Source organism: Lates calcarifer, linkage group LG6 (genome assembly GCF_001640805.2).
Source record: "Lates calcarifer isolate ASB-BC8 linkage group LG6, TLL_Latcal_v3, whole genome shotgun sequence".
NCBI classification, from domain to species: domain Eukaryota; kingdom Metazoa; phylum Chordata; class Actinopteri; family Centropomidae; genus Lates; species Lates calcarifer.
Window position 1 is genome coordinate 24,648,183 of NC_066838.1, and position 20,164 is coordinate 24,668,346.

The window sequence follows — 20,164 nt, forward strand, 5'->3', positions numbered from 1 at the left end:
CTTGGCCATACGGAAAAAAAAATCTTGTGAGTAATGTCGTATATTTTCACACCAGTTTTAAACACATGGATTCTAGTGACGTGGTCCAAGCCCTACGTCTTCTCATGAGGAACTTCAGGCCGCTTGTTACAGTGACCTGGAAAAAAGTAACCAAAAAAATGTATTCAGATTCAGCAGAGCTGGAAATACTATACCGTAGTTAGTTAATCAGTCTGGGAAAAGCAAAACAAGAGGATTATAAACCAGCCTAATTTGCGTAATCCTCATAGCTTTATGAGGTGTGGCATAATTACAAACACAAACACTGTTCCTTGAGTTTGTTGTTGCTCTGATTTCGGGATCTTATGTCAGAAAAATGTCCTGTGTCGCTTCATGTAGCTCCGGTCACGGCCTCACCGAGTGGGAGCGTCGAACGTCTGACTTCTCTCTCTGACTTTTTTCTTGTGATCTGTGGCATTTCTCTGTTCTTCTTGTGTGTGGGAGTGAAAAGAGTCTGTGTCTGAAGAAAGACAGATGTGTGTGTGTGTGTTTTGTGTGCATGAGTACACACCAGTTTGTGTTAATTCAATTAACTGTTCCGGGTTATAGGATATTGATATGATTAAGGCTGGCCTGGGGAAGGTTTGGAGTTTAGATTTATGTCAGTCTAAGCAAATGAATGACAAAACACAATTATATGAAATTACTGTCAAAATTGACTTCCCAGTCTACAATATACACACAGTGACCACTTTATTGTGCATCTATACAGTCAAATGCAATCCAATACTACCATAAAGTCTATTTTAATAATGCCTATAATGTAATATAGATGATATATTTTACCACTGAGGTCAGGGTGGTGGTTTTTTACTGGACTACATTATATTTAGAAGTGTTTTAAATACTCCTCGAAATGAAAAATATTGTTAACTTCTTAAGGGGTGGAGCCTGGGTGTGTTAGCTTAGCTTAGCTTAGCTTAGACTAGCCTGGCTCAGTCCAGACAAATCCAACTAGCAGCAAATCTAAAGCTCACTAGTTAATTTTAATATGTTAAAAAACTTAAGTTACTTGAAATAGTTTGCCATGTGCCACCGTCTGCTTATTAAGTTCTGACGTCATGACCGACGTAAATACTGTTTCCGTCCAACTTTGCAGAGGCTCTTTGTTTTTAAGATGCTGTGTCCTGTGTTGTTTGAACAGATCTGAGTCCAAAAAACGACTCAAACTTGTCATTCTGCTGCTTTCCTTGTGACGAGGCCGAGAAGAGGAGACGGTTGCAGCTGATAAGTTTTTAAACAAATGAGCTGTGACCATCTGTTCTCACCTTAGCTGGGCAAAGATAGCTAGCTAAGACCGGCATTATTCACCTTAACTGGGCAGCACAGAAATGGACTGACAACTGAAACACAAAGATGTTGACTCAGCAAGAACCACCTTTCAAAACCCAAAGCTCATATCAGGGGTCCCCGCCTTTACCACCGGTGCTAACGATAGCCAGGTTAGCTGGCTAACGTTAGCACCCGCTGGCGTCAAACTTTGTTATTCTTCATTTGTTGGTGTTGTAGCTGCAGCCATTTCCTCCTCTCTTTCTTGTCACAAGAAAAGCAGTAGAATGAAAAACTGATTGTGTGTTTTGGACTCAGATCTATTCAAACAACACGAGACACAGCGCTGCGACATCTCAGTGAAGTTGGACCCAGAACAGTGTTTTTGTCAGTCGTTTATAAGCGGATATCTTAGGGGTCTGGTTTTTTCTCTGTTTGAAAATTGCTGTAAACTTTTGGGATAATATAAGTACACAACTGAGCAAAACACGTAACAGGTGTAGTCGTTTTTAGATGTTAAACCTTTAAAGGCCAGGTACAGATGGAGGACATAGATCTGTGAGTGATGGGACGTGATGCACTCTCAGTAACTGTTGGGTCGAATCCAATCAGCTGCTTCTCCTGCCGCTCCTCTATTTTGTTTCTACTAGGACTGACTCATCGACACCAGCTGCTACTCTCCCTCAGACGCTTCAGATGGACGCAGGTGAACATTTATCTGGTTTTATAGAATAAAACCTGCGGCACTTTGGGAAGCTGCTAAAATTAGACAAAGGGAATAGCTGCTCGTCACAGCTGGGTTCACCCCCGACATGCGCTCGCTCACTTGTGGATGCTCTGTCGGTGGAGGACTGGTCCCAGTGTTGTTCTTTCTTCCACAGAGAGAAAGAGAGCAAACGATGGAGGGAGGGGGAGAACTAATCGTTTATATAATATCTCTGAGAACACTACTCACTGCCCTCTTTGTGTTTTGCCAGACAGCAAGAAAGGCTGTCACTGCTGATTTGTTTATGTGTGCGTGAGTGTTGAGGGGATGCAGATTCATTCCTGTCCTTGTACAGGTTCAGCTTTGTTTACAGCTGAGCTCAGGAGAAAGCCCCGGTGTTCACTGTGTGTGTTTTAGTGGAGCGTGAGCCTCAGTCTTTACCTCTTTTATCACCTGATTGACCGCAACATAAAAAGCCCACCACCACCCCGAACATGGCAGCCCACCAGCGGCAGGGCTTTGTGCCAGGGCGGTCAGACTCTCAGCAGGGCAGGCAACACAGAGACGAGGTGTCCGAGAGAGGTATTTAGCGAGTGCGTGAGTGAACACTCGTGTATCCAGAGTGCCCCTGGCCCTTTGTGTTCTGCTGCCAAGTTTCAAGGGCAAAGCCGCCATAGTCTGTGTGTGAAGGGCCCGGGTTGGTTGGGAGGAAATGGATGCCTGTTGAGAGCACCCTGGTAGTGACACGAGAATAAGTGTGTCCTCTCAGGTGTGTGTGTGTACGTGTGTTCAGCTTCTGTCATCATATAGAGCTGCACCTGCACAAGTATTATTTTTTATCTCCTTAATCTATTAAATGTTGTTATGTTGTAGTCCCCTTCATTGCTTTGTTAAACAACTCAGTGCGTTTCATTTGTAGGTCAAGGTTCCTTCAGTGTTCATGGTTCAGGAGGTTTTTACCAGGAGCTGAATTATCCAACAGGTCTCCTCCTCTCTAAAACAGACCAAGTCATTAAAATCAGTAAAAACACTGAATAATTAAAAATCAGCGTTTTTCTGTGAGGCTCTTTGGTGAACACAGGACATTGAGAGAGGCTGTTTGCTCAACTTGTTTTTCTTATTACTTAAGAATCAGACATATGATGACAAAAAGCCTTCATCCACTTAAAGATTATAGTTAAAATGTTTTAAAAAGTGACTTTGATTTGACTTGAAACAGTAAGAAAGTAGTCGGCTGAAAATGTTGTAATGTCCCTCATGAAGGAGGATTCATTGCAGGACTGTTGTTTTAGACTGCATTCATTTTAGCTAGGTGTACCTAATAAACTGACAACTGATTGTAGACACATGCATAGATTATATAATAGAGAAAAATGAAGTGTAGCATCTGTTGATTGGAGATCTTTAGCATCTTGACTGAAGCAGAGAAAATAAGTGATCAATAAAACACAAAGACACAATGATATAATGGCTTTTTTTGTCAATCGACTTATCGGTTTACTCAGTTTACTCGACTAAATTGTTTCAGCTCCACATATAACATTCACTCCTCCTGTCTTTCTGCCCTTTCGTGCGGAGCCGTTGTGCTCCAGAGCTGCAGTGTGTCGATTGTTCAAGGCCTTTACTTTGTATTCACATCCAGCAGAGACAGTGTCAGCCTGGATCCATGTGAAGGCCCATTCATGGTGAGGCTGGCACACAAGCTGAGACACGAGGACGTCGTCACTCCTCCTCCTCCTCCTCCTCCTCTTCTTCTTCTCTCTTTTCTTTTTTCATGTGTGCGTTTGTATATTTCTGTACATACACAAGAAATCAGTGTATTTAATTTGATTATATATATATGTTGATCTCCTGACGTGTTAAAGTTTTAAAAAATGAGATCCTTTTAAAGGCTGATTTTTTTTCCTTATCAATTAATCTGTTGATTATTTTTAAGATTTATTTATTTGTTTAGTTAATACATAATGTAACTGTAAAAAACGATCACATTCTTCAAAGCTAGACGCAGCAATCAGCAAATATTCATCATTTTCTGCATGAAAAATAACTAATTAATTGTTAAAATAGCTGCCACTCAATCTTCTGATTAATAATTTATGACTCAGCACTGCTTCACCCCTCCTCTCTCTCCTCTTCCTCTCCTCCTCTCATCTCTCGGTGTCCATCACTGCCCTTCCTCCCTCCCTCCTCACCCATATATTCTCCCCTCCTTTCTCTGTAACCTTCAAGCGATCGATGCAGTTACACAATCAGTCGTTGTCCCTCTTTTTTATGCCGTCACAGCTCCACCTGTTGGTGAACAGTTAAAATGGCGAGATGATGTAACAACAGTATCTGTGCAGCAACAACAGGACAAGCAGAGTTTAACAGACTTGTGAATCTTTGTCAGCACACATAATGTGCATTTTTATTGCTGATTAACTGATTTATTGATTTGTTTTTTGATTTATTGATTTTATTTTAGTCATTAAATTTACATAAACAGTGAAAAAAACCCTTTAAAATCTCCTCAGTGTTCAAATGTCTTGTTTTATCCAACCCAAAGTTTATTTATCACTTAATACAAAGAAGAGCAGAAAATAAGCAACACAAAAGACGAATCCACTTAGGACTTCAACTAATGATTTTCATTATTGATTAACCTGTTGCCATTATAAAGTTGTCTAGTCAATAAACAAACATAAATTTGTTGAATAAGCTGCTAAAAGTGACGTATGAAGGTGTATTATTTTGTCTCCAGCAGACCAAAGCCCAAAGATATTCAGTTCACAGTGAGATATGACAAAGAAAAGCATCAAATCCTCTCTTAATTAATTGTCAGAATAGTCACTAGGTAATTTCCTGTCGATCAGTAGATCAATTAATTCAGTGTATGGCATCTGAAATGACTGCATTCCTTTATATTATGTGACAGCAAACTTAATATCTTTATCTGTTTGAAGTGAGACCTACTGTAAGATCAGTGAGCTGTGGTTTTATTCACTAAGTTCTCCCTCTCGCCCCTCTCTTCTTTCTCTCCAGGTCCAATCAGCAGCATCCTTGTGAACAAATTTGGCAGCCGGCCGATCATCTTACTCGGCGGTTGTCTCTCTGGTTTGGGGCTGATCGCCGCCTCCTTCTGCAACACTGTGGAGCAGCTCTACTTCTTCATTGGAGTAGTGGGAGGTCAGTTTTCATCCACTTGCAACATATATGTACCCTTTGAAGTTGAGTAAAGTTTGTAGCTGCTCTGAGATCTACCAAGATATACTAAAAGCCTTTTCTCGTGTAAAAATGTTTCTGCAGTGAAGATGTCGGGAGATAATTTAAACTTTCTCTCATCTGTGGCAGCAAAACTTTTAACTTTAGCCACGGAAACTTGGCCCAGCAACATTAAAGCTATAAAGAAGGCGTGCTCAACATCTTATTAGCAAAGGAATCCTGCATGAATCCACTTTTTTTTTTTTTTTGGTAAGAGCCTGAAATGGTGTGGTTATTTCTCTGAGGTTTGACCATCTGTGACCAAAAACCACATAAACCTAATGAAGCAGATTAAGAGTTTTTGACTGTTTAACCCTAAATATGTGTTGCTGTTTTTTAACTTTGAATGGTGCTCATTTAGTCATGAATGTTAATGTTACAGGAGATTACTTAAAGCAATATTATGCAACGATTTTACCTTAAAAATATTATTATGGTGATGGTTCAGTGACTTGTTTTAGGGAGAATGAAGCTTCTGCTCCCTGAACACCTCTTGTTGCTCTGTATAACTTTGATGAGCAGGTTGGATCTCCCTCTGACTGAGTGAGAGTCAGCAGCTTAAACTGCTGGAATCAGACCCAGAGAGTTCAGAGAGATGCTGAACTGTAGATCAGTTAAAGAGACTCAGAAGTCATTAAAAACCAGGGTTCATCTCTGATATCCAGCCAGGAAACTTTGAAAATATCAAACACTTAAAATTAGTTTTGTGTGTGACAGCATTTCCTTCTCCAGAAGCTGAGGATCATGGGTAACCACTGCTTGGACTTAGAGCCAAGAACAGAGTTAATTACCACTCATGGCTGCAGAGGGCGCTGTCGCTCAGCAGAAGTTACAGTTTGATGTAACGTAACATAGTGACTGTTAAATAAACGTCTAGTCCAGGTCTAGTTCTAGACCTTATACTGGAGCCAGTACGGTTAAATATACAAAAACTAACAAAACTTCAGTTTCTTTTCCATATTTTAACCTTTTTTTCCTCGTGTAACCCTCCTGTTCTGTTCCTCCCTCCCACCCTTCTCTCCATCCAGGTTTAGGACTGGCGTTCAACTTGAATCCAGCCCTCACCATGATCGGGAAATATTTCTACAAGCGCCGGCCCATCGCCAACGGCATCGCCATGGCGGGCAGCCCTGTGTTCCTGTCCACGCTGGCTCCTCTCAACTCCTGGCTCTACGATGAGTTCGGGTGGAGGGGCAGCTTCCTCATCCTGGGCGGACTCCTGTTCAACTGCTGCGTGGCCGGCTCCCTCATGCGCCCCATTGGACCCAAACCTCAGCCCGCAAAGGCCGACACGGAGGTGGGCGAGGCCAAGGCGGTGGATTCAGTGCAGCCGCAGCCTAAGAAGACGGTCCTGCAGACCATCAACTCCTTCATTGACCTGACGCTGTTCAAACACCGCGGCTTCCTGCTGTACCTGATGGGAAACGTCGTTATGTTCTTCGGCCTCTTCTCGCCACTCGTCTTCCTCTCTAATTACGCCAAGAGTAAAGAAATCAGCAAAGAGAAGGCGGCCTTCCTGCTGTCGGTGCTGGCGTTCGTCGACATGTTTGCCCGGCCCTCCATGGGCCTGCTGGCTAACACCAGGTGGGTCCGGCCTCGGGTGCAGTACTTCTTCGCCGCCGCCGTCCTCTACAATGGAGTGTGTCACGTGCTGGCGCCGCTGTCAGTGGACTACACTGGATTTGTGGTGTACGCCATCTTCTTTGGTTTTGCCTTTGGCTGGCTGAGCGCGGTGTTGTTTGAGACACTGATGGACCTGGTGGGAGCTCAGAGGTTTTCTTCAGCCGTGGGTCTCGTCACTATAGTGGAGTGTGCACCAGTGCTGTTGGGCCCACCGCTAACAGGTAAGACAACGATAAAAACTGCACCTGCAGTTGTCCCAGTAGAGTGAAGATCAATAGTTAATACAAATCTAGCTTTCTCGCCTCACCCGGGTATTATCGCTCTCTCCACTTCCTGCAATTGTTCTTTCAAATTAAAAGTAGGTTTGTAGATCAAGACTTGCTTGTAAAGTTTACAGCCTGTCACACTGTTGCTCCTGTGGTGATCTGTGTGAACTGTGAGGCAGCTAAAAAAAAGCGGAACGAGTTGTAGACTGATATTTTGTCCTCCCTGTCAGGGGTTAGCTTGCCACAGTGTGACAGTTTTTCTACCAAATTTTTCCACCAGTGTTACTGGTCACACCAGTTTTGTTGTGATGCTGCCACCCTCATCAGACAAAGTTTGCAGAATGCCTCATTAGTCTTATCAGCTTCCCTTTTGGTGTTGGGTTTAAATACCAAATACATACTTGAGCTGTCACTTCTTACTCGAATGGACGAATTGTGAATCATTTTGAATTGGTTCAGTCTTGATTTTCTTTAAAAAGTGACAGCCCTATTATGATGCTGCCACCTTCCAATAATAATTCAGACTAGGAGCTTTTGCTTTTTGCTTCGACACCAAATCCAGTTTTATTATTACAGCATCCAACTAAGTATTGATGTTGTGTACTGTAACAGTTAAATTTTAGTTTAATGTTCAGTTTCACAACACTAATGTCATACTCACCACTTTTCTGCTATTTTTTTCTCAGGTACTTTCTATAACTACTACCACCACTATGACTACACCTACATAACCTGCGGCATCATCCTCATTATCGCGAGCGTGTTCCTCTTCGTGGGAATGGGCATCAACTACCACCTGCTGGAGCGAGAGAGGAAAGAGGAGGAGAGGAGAGAAAGAGAGGAGCCCAAGGAGGAGCGCGCCGCCATGTTGGCGCCGCCCTCTCCGTCAAAATCGAACGAGAGGGCGAACGAAGACGCGCCAGCTGCCGTCACAATGGACGACGTCGCCAAGATGGACGAGGACACGGTGTAGAAAGTTTTTTATTAAAAAACTGACTCAAGAAGGATGCACACACAGCATCGCACACTTCGCAGAAACACACACAAAAAGTTGCAGTTACTCAAGTACAAATACACGCTGTCTATATATAGAGTGATAAAACCCTTGTACACAACCCTGAAGCCATAGAAAGGATTATTTTTATCATTTAAAACAGAGACCTGCTGCTGTGACGTCAGCCGAACATAAAGCTTGTCAAGCAGCGTTTCACTGCGTTGATATCTCTAGTCTTGGTATTTGGCGTGCCTTCGGTAAAACTCAAGTCCTCCAGGAGCACACAGATCAGATCGCTTAATGTAAAACACCAGGTAGACGCACAACAGACAGAATGACTGTAAGATGATAATCCAGTAAATTAAATGAGGACTTTACTCTCAGGGTCTTCTTGAAAATCGCTCGGGCTTCGAGGCTCAGAGTCAAATGTTTTCTTTTTTTTGTTGCAGTACTTAAAGCTACTGCACATCTTCCCTCTCATTCTGCATACAAACACATACTTCAGTTGCTTCACTCCTCAAGGGCTGGACATAAATTAAAAGGACACATTCATGTTACTATGAGTAAAGTTACAGTATATCTGTCTGTTCACATGTTAGATCCGGGGGTTTTATGCAGATTTATGCAGGAGAACACAAAAAAGGAACATTTGTGGTAGAAGTTAATTATAACACAGGGAGAGGTCATGTTTTTAACATTTAGGCACAAAAAACGAGAATTGTTTCAAAAAAATACAAAGGACGTTGAAAGCTAATGTAGGAGCAGGCCTCGGTGGTCTGAAACTAGAAGGTTACAATACTAGTTACCTGCAATGTAGAGGACACTGTTAACAGTGTGCTTGTACATAAGTGTGTGTGCACTGACTTGTGTGTGTAAGTTTTTGTATCATACATCCTCCAAACACAGCAGCGACAAAAACGAGGCACATTCGAACAAAAAAAACAAAAAAACAGTCACGCAGTCTCGCTCCTCCTCCTCCTGTGCCCAGCAGGATGAGACGACTCACAGTATTAAATGACACCACATGCTGGTTTATGGAGAATAACCACAGCAATAGATGGGTATACTGGGTTTGTGTGTGTGTGTGTGTGTGTGTGTGAGACCTGCCCAGCTGTGGTGCCAAAATAAGAAAAAAAAAAAATCTCACTCTGAATCAGAAAAACATCCTAATTTCTCATCATTTTTGGATCATAGGACTTACAGCACCCTGTAGTGTTGTTTTTTAAAATTGTGAATAACACGTTGTAGTTTACAATTATATCAACAAACCTGAAAAAAAAACTATTTTAGCTCAGTGTCTAATGACAATCTGACAGCAAGTAATATTTTTAGTGTGTGTGTGAGAGAGAGAGAGAGAGAGAGTGAGTGACGGTGTGTGTGTGACAAGTTTAAACTGTATGTTTCATCATTTCATTTGTTTCATTTGTTGAAATTCAGCAGTTTGTCTCGATAAACTGTACAGAATGTGTCATATCATTGAGTCTGCGATATTTTTTTTTTGTGTAAAAATCGATCACATATGATCAATAATTTTGATTGGTGGCTGCTGTTGTTCAGGGGAGACACTTGTGCAAGCGGAACAGAAGAAGACACGTTCACCCTCTTCAGCCTGAACAAACGAGCTTTCCTTATTTTCATTATGGGGAAAATAAATGGAGGTTTTAAACAATTCTTTATTTAGTATAGATCTTTGATGCTGGAAAGTGTGTAATTTTTGAAATAAGTAATAGTCCTGAAGGTTTTTCATTTAAAGATTTACAAGCATAAATCAGTTATTCTACATTTTTCTTCAATGTCAACAAATCCCTTGAAAAGACCAGAAGCAAAAGCAGCCGATCATTACTTTCATTATCATCATCATTTCATTTTCTCAGTTAATTGTTTTGGTCTGTAAATGTCAGCAAAGCATGACAAATGTCCATCACAGGTTTCCGTAGTCAAAGGTTATGTCTGCAAATGTCTTGTTTTGTGTGACAGTCCAAAATATATCCAGTTCACTGTCATACAAGAAACCATCCTGTGTTTGTGTATTTATCCACAGCAGAAAATGCACTATTTCCTTATGTTTGAGTTACATTTGCTAAAAACTGGCCTGCTGTTTTTGGAAATAACTGAGCCTTAAAAACTTTTTATTTTTTTCAGTAGGATACCAGAAAGTACTGAGAAGTGGACTAACACAGTATACATTCTGGTCTTTTCATGGGAGTTGTTGACAATAACAAGAATATAAATGCAACCAGCTTTAACCTTCATAATCTACTTTTCCAAAATTACCCAATGAGTGGTCAGCTGCTCCAACATCTCTCTCTTCATTCACAAATATGAGTGTGTGAAGCAATAAGGTGACAGCCAGTGAGTCAGATCACGTTTTCTGTTAAAGTGGGAATATAAATGAATGTGTTGAAAAGGTGTGTGTTTACACTGTATGCTACCTTTTTGTTGTTTTGAAAGCTGTTTTGATGATTATAAAATGACCAAATATAAGTATTCATTTTTAAACCAGTCACTCACAAAATGTAAGATGTTGTCTAAACGTAAAATTTTTGACAGAAATCGTGTTTGTTTTGAGGTATTGTTGGTATCAATGGGAGAAGAGTTTCAACTGTTCATGTGCTTGAATTTGGGATGATGGACAGGTTCATGTTTCAGTGGAAATAGAGAAATCATATTCAGACCAGCCTGCTATTTCTTGTGTGTATCCACATTCCCCTGCTCTAAACACAACATTTTCTTTCATTTATATTGTTTGCTGTCAGCCAACACACTGGTTTGATTTTTTGTAATTTAAAAATTGACTAAAACCTTCACTTATTTTGCCTCAGAGATGAGTAATTGAGAAGAAAAGACTGCAACAAAACCATTTCATTGAAAAACTGAATGTTAGTGTTTTCCAGTGCTGGGGTTTTTGAAAATGGTACTGTAATTAGCCACAGCACCTTTTTGTGTTAAAAAAAAAAAAAAGAGAGAGATGAACAAATCAGTGTGTTAAGTTTCTGGAAAATAACTTTTTTTCTTTTAGTTGCAGTAGATGTTTTTATGTTTTTATGACTGGAGAATGAATGAATAAACGGTTTGTAAAACAGAAGTCCTTGCATTTAATTTGTGCTGTCAGAAAATGAGTGGATGGAGAAATGACACACAAACAGGTACATTTACCATAATTACACTTAATAAAATTTGTTACAGCAATGTGTAAATAATAATAGTTGAACACTGGGGAAATATTTGCTTTCTTGTCCAGTTAAAGGGAGGCTACCGCGCTAGCTGCCGGTTAGCTTAGCGTATTTCAGCATTAAAACTGGAAACTGCCGCCCTGGTGCTGTCATTTGACAGTCTTGGTAAATGGAGTTGCCAAAAATTATAAAGCTCACCAATTGATTTTTTTAATCTTGATTCTTTAATCGACACAAAACCAAGCGACACATTGGATAAAAAAAGCGTTCACAACCAGGAGCCTCCCCTGGTTGCCTAGCAATGGAACCAAGCCAAGAAATAGTCGGGTACTTAACTTTGTCCATATAACTTTATTTTTAACTATTATTTCTCGTTATATATAATTATTTAAGACTATTTGACATGTTATATCTTGTTGAATCCGTGCCAAAAAAGTGCTCGACTATTTCGTGGATAAAAGCATTTACTACACAGAGCCTCCGATTGGTTGAATGGCGAAAGCTCGAGCCACCACGATGGCTGAAGCTAATGCTGAGTAAACAGCTGTTAACGCTAACGTTGGCTATGTCGCGATGACAAAACTTAAATACAGCATCCTAACCCTTCTCTAGAAATGGGCGAACTGTTGGTTTTTTAGCTATCTTGTTTTTGTAGGGATTAATATATCATGTTGCGTGAGGTATAATGTGTCAATTAGTGAGCTTTAGAAGTGCTAGCAGTTGGACAGAGCTAGCTTGTTTACAGCTATCGTTAGCCGACTGATGGTAACATAAAGTCTGGAAACTGGGCTCTATCCAAAGTTTACTAAATCCACCAAACAACATTTCTAAAGTTCGCTAATTGACGCCTTATATCTTATTTATTTAATTGAACAACAGTTCGTCATTAACGTGAGGTCAAATCTCCCGACAAATTCCCGGATGTGACCAGCGGAGCTGCTGCTGGTTGCCTGGTAACACCTCCAAGCCAACAAATAGTCGGGTAATTACAACCACCTAAAGACAAATTAGCATTTTTTTTCCCGCTCAGCTTCTTGTGCAAATACGACATATAACGTGCGGATGAAACAAACGATATAATATGTTCATTAGTTTGCTCTAGATAGACTGTAACGTTAGCTAGCCAGGCTAACTGTTTCTCTTTATGCTAAGCTAACCTTCTCCTAGCTGTAGCCCCTTTTCTCGCCAACTCTCATCAAGAAAGCGGGTGAGTGTATTTCGCAAAATGTTCAGCTAACTTCCTTTCATAATCATTGACCTTCACATGTGGAAAAAAGTTTTGTTGTGTTCTACAGATAGTAGATCATGCTGACTCTGTTGTGTATTTATGTGTGACATGGCAGCATTTTGCACTTGACTGTGTGGTGGATGTGTATAGCCTGCGTGGTTCAGTAGTTGGAGGTGTGTGTGGCGGTGGAGTCGTTGGGTAAGGAGCTCCGGCGCTGGGTGTGGGCGCGACAGAGCAGCAGCAGTCGGAGCTCCGGGGAGACGCTGCTGGAGAAGGCGGAGTAGATCCAGGGGTTGGTGCAGGAGTTCAGACTGGCCAGCAGCATCAGCAAGGTGAACACCGCACCTGCACACACACACACACAGGAGGAGGTATATAAATGGCAGAGCTGATTACAGTAAAAGGCCAGTACATAAATGAGTCATAAATTCATACCAAGTGACAATTATAGTGCAATTAGGACTGGTAAATGCGAGAATTAACACTGGCAGAGAAGAGGATAATATTTTATTTTACAGGTCTGCAATACCTGGATGATTTCATAGTTTCCTGGGAGATTTACCAGCTAGATCTTTGTAATTTAATTACACAGAAAATAGGAATTTCCTTTAAAGAAATGCTAACCCACATAAGTATTCATTCATCATTCATTTATTATAGGAAACTTAATTTTCTGTATATGATGAATTGTATGCTTATTTGTGAACAGTTTTTGTTTTTGTATGGTCTCCTGTCTAAAAACTGTAGACTTTTTTTCAGTTTCAAGGAAACCATTCAGAAATGATGGAACCATAATATAATAGGGATTCTGCATAAATTATTAGGGGGTGTTAATTCACAAGTCTAGATACCCAGTATTCAATGAAAATCACCTGTCATCCAAGGAAGTTATATAAACCCACCACCTATTCTTTATGTATTATCTTCTTTCATGTATAGAAAGTTGTGGATCAGAGTTGTGAGGTGCTGCTTTCTAACTCTAATCCACAACATTTCTAAAAAGGAAATATTGGGAATGAAATAACTTGAGGCTTATAGGGAATGAACAAGCATGTTGTAATTATGTGAAACAGACAATATAAAAAATAATCTATAATGTGGATTTTGTGTGTGTGTGTGTGTGTGTGTGTGTGTGTGTGTGTGTGGTTGCACCGTTCTGAGGTGGGTCGGGGTCCCAGGCGGCCCACAGCTGGACGCTGAAGAACGGGGCCCAGCAGAGTGAGTAGACGAGCACTATGACGAGCGTCATCCTCACTGTCTTTGACATGGCCGCTGATACCTCTCCACCGCGGGCGGAGGGGGCTTTGGGTGGGGGGCAGCAGACAGCAGAGGGCGCTGCAGGGTCAGGCAGCACATCAGGCTGCTCAGCTGACAGAGCACACACAGAGACAGAACCTGATAAAAGAAATGCTTGTTTCTGGTCTGCTTGCTTTTTACCTTTGAGTCAGAACTCTGTGTGGCTCTTACCAGGATGAACGGTGGTGTAGGTGTGAATGTCACAGTGTGAGGGGATGCTGTGGGACCTGAGCGGACCCAGGGGCAGGTTCTGATAGGTGGATCCAGGGACAAAGCTGGTGTGACTGATAGGGTTGTTGTACATGATGGGTGAAACATACAGGGAGAGACTGGACCTCTCTCTGCTGCTGCCTCCCCCTCCCCTCCCCCTCCTCCTGCTCTCTGGCTGTCCCGTCTGGATGGAGGGAGGGAGGTGGGGGTCAGGCGGCGCTCTGACTTCAGGTACAGATTGTTGTGGATCTCCTTGAAGATTCGCACCTGGAGGGGAAAAGAATCAGGTGCTCAGTTACTTTCAGAAACATTGTTTTGTATATGTAGTAAATCCTGTTGTGTTGCTCTCTAACCTGACAGACGGTGATGATGAGGACGGGGAGGATGAAGACAGCCAGGGTCATCCAGGTCACATAGGCCTTGAGGCCCCAGGACTCAGCAAAATTGCCCCAACACTCATACACCCCTGGAGCCACTTCTGAACGGGAGAAGATGAAAACCTGAGGGGGAGGGGCAGGAAGGTGACGGTAAAGAGAAACACGGGCGTTGTTGTAGTTTCAAACTTTTAGTTTTAAAATCATCTCCAGGAGCAGTCAGTGTGAGAAAACAAGTTTATATAGGAGATGGCTACAAGGCTCCTGTATGTTTTAGTATCAGTGGATCCTTCTGTGTTTACTTATTATTAATCCTCTAGGCAGAGCAGCAGCACGACCAATAAGTAGGTAAAGTTTATTTATGAAGCGCCTTAAAAGCAATGACAGTAAAACAGATACATGAACAACACAGGGTCAGACACATGAAAGAGACACAAAAAATCACCCAAATGCCTGAACAGGAATGTCTTTAAAAGTTAATAAAACAAAGGGATGATGGAAAATCATTCCAGAGTTTTGGAGCCCTGCAGATAACACATGGCTCTGAGCACTGAGTCTGGGTTGTCAGTATTTACCTCTAGAAAACTGGAATTTAACCAAGACTTGATGGCAGCCAAACAGGTTTTCATATCAGGAAGTTTAGAAAGCTTGTTAGGTTGGAAAGAACAGAAATGGTAAGAGATGACGTAACATGTACAGCAGGTCCCAGAACTGATCTCTGCGGAGCACCACAGGACAAGGCAGCCTTTTCTGACAAAAAATGATTAATGGAGACAGAGAAATGCTTCTGCAATAATCAAACCCTTCATACAGATTCATGCTTTACCTCCCTGTGTCGTCCTACCTGTGTGGTCCTACCTGTGTGGTCCTACCTGTGGCAGGCTGAGCAGCAGTGACAGACCCCAGGCCAGCAGTATGAAGGTATTCCAGCGCTGGGTGGCCCCGCTGCGGTGCGCCTCCAGGGGGCAGCAGATGGCGTAGTGCCGGTCCACCGTCATGGCCACGATCATGTAGGAGGAGGCGAACATCCCGAGGACCTGCAGGTATTTCACCAGGCGACACAGGAAGTCGGGGCCAGGGAAGCGGCCCTTGGCGTCCCAAACCAGCTGAGGCAACACCTCAGAGGGGAAGAGGAGGGGGAGGAGGGGAGGGGGAGGACAGATGGGGTGAGATGAGGTGAAGGGGTGCACACAGTGTGTATGTGAGTGTGAGTGTGAGTGTGAGTGTTTGTTACCTGGAACAGAGCCACCACCAGGTCGGCCACACACAGGTTGAGCATGAACTGGTGCAGTGGGTTGTGGTGTCGTCTCCGCCGCAGCAACACCACCAGCACCAGCCCGTTACCGAGCAGCGCCATCACCAAGATGACCGCCAGCACCACCACCTCGGCCACCGCCAGCAGGGCGTCACGCTCCCGCTCTGTGACGTTAGCACCCGCCGGCGTCACGGACACCACCGACCAGTCGACGGACGGGTGTGAGTCTGTTACCATGGAGACTGACATGTTGGCTAGGAGAGGAGAGGAGATAAATACAGTGGTGGAAAGTAACTGAGTACAATTGTACTTTACTTGAGTACTTTGTACTTCATATTCCACAATATTCCAGAGGAAAATATCCTACTTGTTTTTACTTCTTTAAAAAACTAAATTAAAGCCTAAACCAGTGATTCCCAAGTTTTTTTGGTGCAGTATTCCCTTAAAATGTAGTGTATGAAGTACAAAGTACCATGAAATGTAAATATTTACTAAAGTACCTCAGAGCACTTAGTTCCTTTCTGCCTGTTGATTTATTGTTTGATAGTCGGCCCAATTAGTGACGTCCAATTAACCGTTCCCATCGTTTCTCTGAAGTTCTCGACCGTTTTACCAGAAACGATCACAGGACGTATTGTGACCTCAGTGGTTATGAAACACGAGCGTTAGGTGGTTTCACAGTTTGTGGATAATGGCCACTCGCTCCTCAAAGTATCAACTGTATGTTTGTGGTTGATACCACGTGTGTTGTATCTGATCATCCCGCAAACACAAAACACACACACACAGCTGAAGTTAATGGATGTGTAAGAGCAGGGTCAGGCTTCCGTGAGCTCATTAATTACGAAACAATGAGACGGGAAAAATGTTTACAGCACTCCTTCACACACTGTTACAGTTCAGCGCACACACTGGCAGAGGCATGCAGAGAGGGCCCCTCATGTGGGACTGTTGATCACAGTGGTTTGACGAATCTCCACTGATCAACATTACACACTAACTGACAGGCAGGGATTAACTAAACCAAACCACAAAGAGGAACATGAGCACGGACAGAGGTGAAAAGTAACTGAGTACCCTTAGTCAAGTACTGTGTTTAAATATGAGTTTGAGGTACTTGAATTTGATATACTTCTACTGCCGTGCAATTCAAAACAAAACATGTGATAAGCTTATTAAATATGATGCATCATTAAAGATTACACCAGTTCTTAATCTTTTTGACTTGTGAGCCCTCAGAACAAAACTCAGTCGGGTCTTCCTGTCATGTTTCAAATGTCTATGAGTTGTTTCATTAAAGGTGCTGTATGTTAAGTCTCTAAAGCTATTTCTACATAGCCAGCGTTAGCATTAACAGCTGTTCACTCACCAAGAGTTTCAGCCATCGTTGTGTTTACACGTCAGGAGGTTAGAATACGTCCTCTGGGCAGCGCTACTTCTTCATCCTCTCATGTCGGTCTGAAAGCAGGTTGGACGTTACAGTGACTCACTATCACAAAGTGGTATCACAAGATGAGCTGAGGCTAGCTGGTTAGCATGCTAACTTCAGTAAAAGAAAAGTGATAAGAGATAGAAGCAGAATAAGAGTTAGCATTGCCGTTGCTTTCCAGCACCTAGTAAATAAGGGAAGGAAGTTTGATGCTGAACTCTTAATCTCTTTTCTAGACTGGAGTAAACAGCTGTTGATGCTAACATCTCACCCTTAATGTAACTGTTCAGAGATCAAAGATTAGAGAAAATCTACCTTTACCTGGTGGGAATCACTGAACTAATAGCTGACTCACCTTGTCCTCGTCCCTGGCTCCACCTCTGATGTCTCATATGATAATTCATCAGTCACAGGTGACATTTTCCCGCAGAATTAGTTCTTTTTATATTTGAAGTATGTTTTTGTTGATAATACTTCTGTACTTTTATTTTGAATGCAGGACTAATACTTGCTGTGTTGGCAGTTTATTCAAGTAAAATATGTGTTCTTCCACCTCTGTCAGCAGGAAAAGCAGACGTCAAAAAAAGCTGCTGGAATCATCATCAGTCTATATTAAAACCGGTTTTCCAGTACGCACAGCAGTCTTTTGCTTTATTAGTCTTGTCTTGAAAAACATGAGCCTGTAGCTTACAAGATGACAAGACTGTGAAGCTTAAATCATCTATTTTTTTCTTTATATACTTCTTTTAAAAATAGCTAAATAATCTGCTGGAATAGAAGCTTTTAGTGACACCGTGAGGATGTAAATATTTCATTTTGAAGATGAGAATCTCACCACTTTCATTGTTACCTGTGCAGCCAGGATGATACAGTTTGAAAACACTGTGCAGGTGTTAAATACAGAATCCACCTCAGCTCATATAACTGATGGTTGTTCCACCTGAGTCTCTTTCTGTATCAACAATAGCACAACCAAGTTTGTTGGGGTATGTTAATCCAATTAGAGGACTGGACACCTGCTGTTCAACACTTGTTTTGTCTTCTCACAAACCAAAAAGCTAAAACCTGTAAGAGTATTTTCGTCATTCGTGGCTTGATTATTCCTGCCAGAAATGGTCCTTTCTGAACTTACACAGATAAATTCTCAGTCCAAACACTCCCTGACGCCCACCTGAAACCTCTCCGACATCATTAAAAGCAACAGCCAGTAACTTCAATTTTTAAGTTTCCTATTTCGGTACAAAACAGAGGTGGGAAAATCAAGAGCGAAGTACAAGCAAAAGGTAGACGACTTGCTCACCTCGTCCTCGTCCTCAGCGTCCCGTGAAGCATCTGTAGGAGCCAGGACAACCTGATCTGCTGTTGCACACACTAGCTGCATCCATGCTGTGTCTGTGTCTGTGTGTGTGTGTGTGTGTGTGTGTGTTTTCCTCTTTGCTTACTGCTCTGAGGGTGACCCCTGCCAACTCACGCTGCTGACTCCTGTCTCCCCATCTCCTCCCTTCGTCCACTCTCTCCTCCTCTTCAACACATCCCCCCCTCTTTTTCTTGCCTCTCTTGAATTTATGAAATGCGGGAGAGGAGAGAGGAAAAAAAAAAAGTGGGGTGGGTGGGGGTTACTCAAGTGGAAAGCGGGTGGTGTTGATGAAAGGACGCGATGTCCAGGCTGTGTCAGTGAATTAATGTAATTTCCTGTTGATTGTTAGGATATTAACCATGTTGCTGTTGGCCCTACTTTGATCCACGGTGTGCACGGCGGCCGTACACGCCAGCAGATCAAATGAGATCTCTGCTGTTAGTCTCCCAGGACGATCAAAGAGCTTTCATACACACATTAAACTAATGTGTGCGTGTGATTTTTGCATCAGCGGGGCGATAGAGACGGGCGGGAACAGGCGGGGAGAGAGAGAGAGAGGGAGGAGAGACAGTGTCAGATGTTGTGACAGATGGGATGTTAAGGTTTGTGGAGAGAAGTGAGAAGGCAGCAACAAGAGGAGAGTTATCTTTCTCAGCGGCCTTTTTCTTTCTCACCCCTGCTCCCCTGTTTTTCCTCCCCCTCCTTCTCCGTCTCCTGCATTCCACCTCTCTCTCTTTCTTTCTGTCTTTCTCTGACAGGGGCGGTAATCTGTTTGCTTCCCCTCAATTGCTCCCTCATTTGGAGAAGCCTCTAATTATCGAGGGGCCCACTGAGTGACCTTAAACATGAACACACTCACACATGAGGCTGCCCATTGCTCAAGCTGTTTCCTCTCAAATTATAATAGTAAAACAGATTTTTCACGTCTGTGAGGCAGTTTCTACGTATAAATGAGCCTAATGAATGTTTTGAATGAAAATTTTAATCAGTTGTAATGCAGGCATAGATAGCATGGATTCAAAGCTTTAAGGATAACTCCAGTATTTTTTTAACCTGAGCTTTATTTTCCCATATTTTTGGGTGTAAATGATTGATAGGAACAAAAATCTGCTGTAGTTTAATCCAAAAGCATTTGTCCACATCAAAGTGCATCCACTAAAGTGCTTGTTTATGTTATTATAACACAACATTATGGATAGGATTCCTACAGAGAAAGAGTAAAGATCCTTAGAACTAGACTCATTACCATATATCACCAGACTCCATTGACAAAAACAGGAATTTTACTGAGCAGAAGCTGCACAGGAGCTGCCTTGATCTTTGTTTGAGAGTTATCCTTTAAGTAATAACACTGTCATTTCACCTTTATATTTATCTTTTTATATTTTTAATACAGTCTTTTTTTTAACTTTGTGGCACCATACTGGAGCAGCACTCTAGATTTAATACAGTGATAATAAAGGCTTTCTTCTTCTTCAAAAGAATTAGATTGAAAAAGTCTGTCCGTCCGTTCTCTACTCTGTCTGTGACACTCAGCCCCAAGTCCAATCGTTCCCTCAGAAGAAATTAATCTTTAAAAACAGGTCATGCAAATGATTTTGTTTTTAAAAAGGCTAAAGAATGAGTTCCTAAACCAGCTTCCCACTGTAGTTTTTGGGAATGTTTTTTTTGGGGGAACTATTTTCAGCGGATTAATACGCCTTTG

The 20,164-nt window shown here is 42.1% G+C and overlaps 2 protein-coding genes across 2 annotated transcripts in view; one reads left to right on the top strand and one right to left on the bottom strand.

Moving 5' to 3' along the window:
• LOC108875476 (monocarboxylate transporter 1) overlaps positions 1-11,222 on the top strand; it is a 32,791-nt gene extending 21,569 nt beyond the window's left edge. The window contains exons 3-5 of the mRNA XM_018664445.2: positions 5,036-5,179; positions 6,283-7,098; positions 7,830-11,222. Coding sequence (XP_018519961.1) covers positions 5,036-5,179; positions 6,283-7,098; positions 7,830-8,116 — 1,247 coding nt within the window. The 3' untranslated portion in view covers positions 8,117-11,222. The remainder of the gene's footprint in view (positions 1-5,035; positions 5,180-6,282; positions 7,099-7,829) is intronic.
• LOC108875477 (vasopressin V2 receptor) lies at positions 11,087-19,109 on the bottom strand. The gene is made up of 8 exons (XM_018664452.2): positions 18,403-19,109; positions 17,043-17,131; positions 15,653-15,927; positions 15,291-15,536; positions 14,398-14,544; positions 14,220-14,311; positions 13,691-13,842; positions 11,087-12,883 (listed from the first exon to the last, which is right to left on the bottom strand). Exons 2-8 carry the CDS (start codon positions 17,056-17,058, stop codon positions 12,699-12,701), a joined length of 1,113 nt encoding a protein of 370 aa, XP_018519968.1. The 5' UTR covers positions 17,059-17,131; positions 18,403-19,109; the 3' UTR covers positions 11,087-12,698.
• Positions 19,110-20,164: the final 1,055 nt, after the last annotated feature.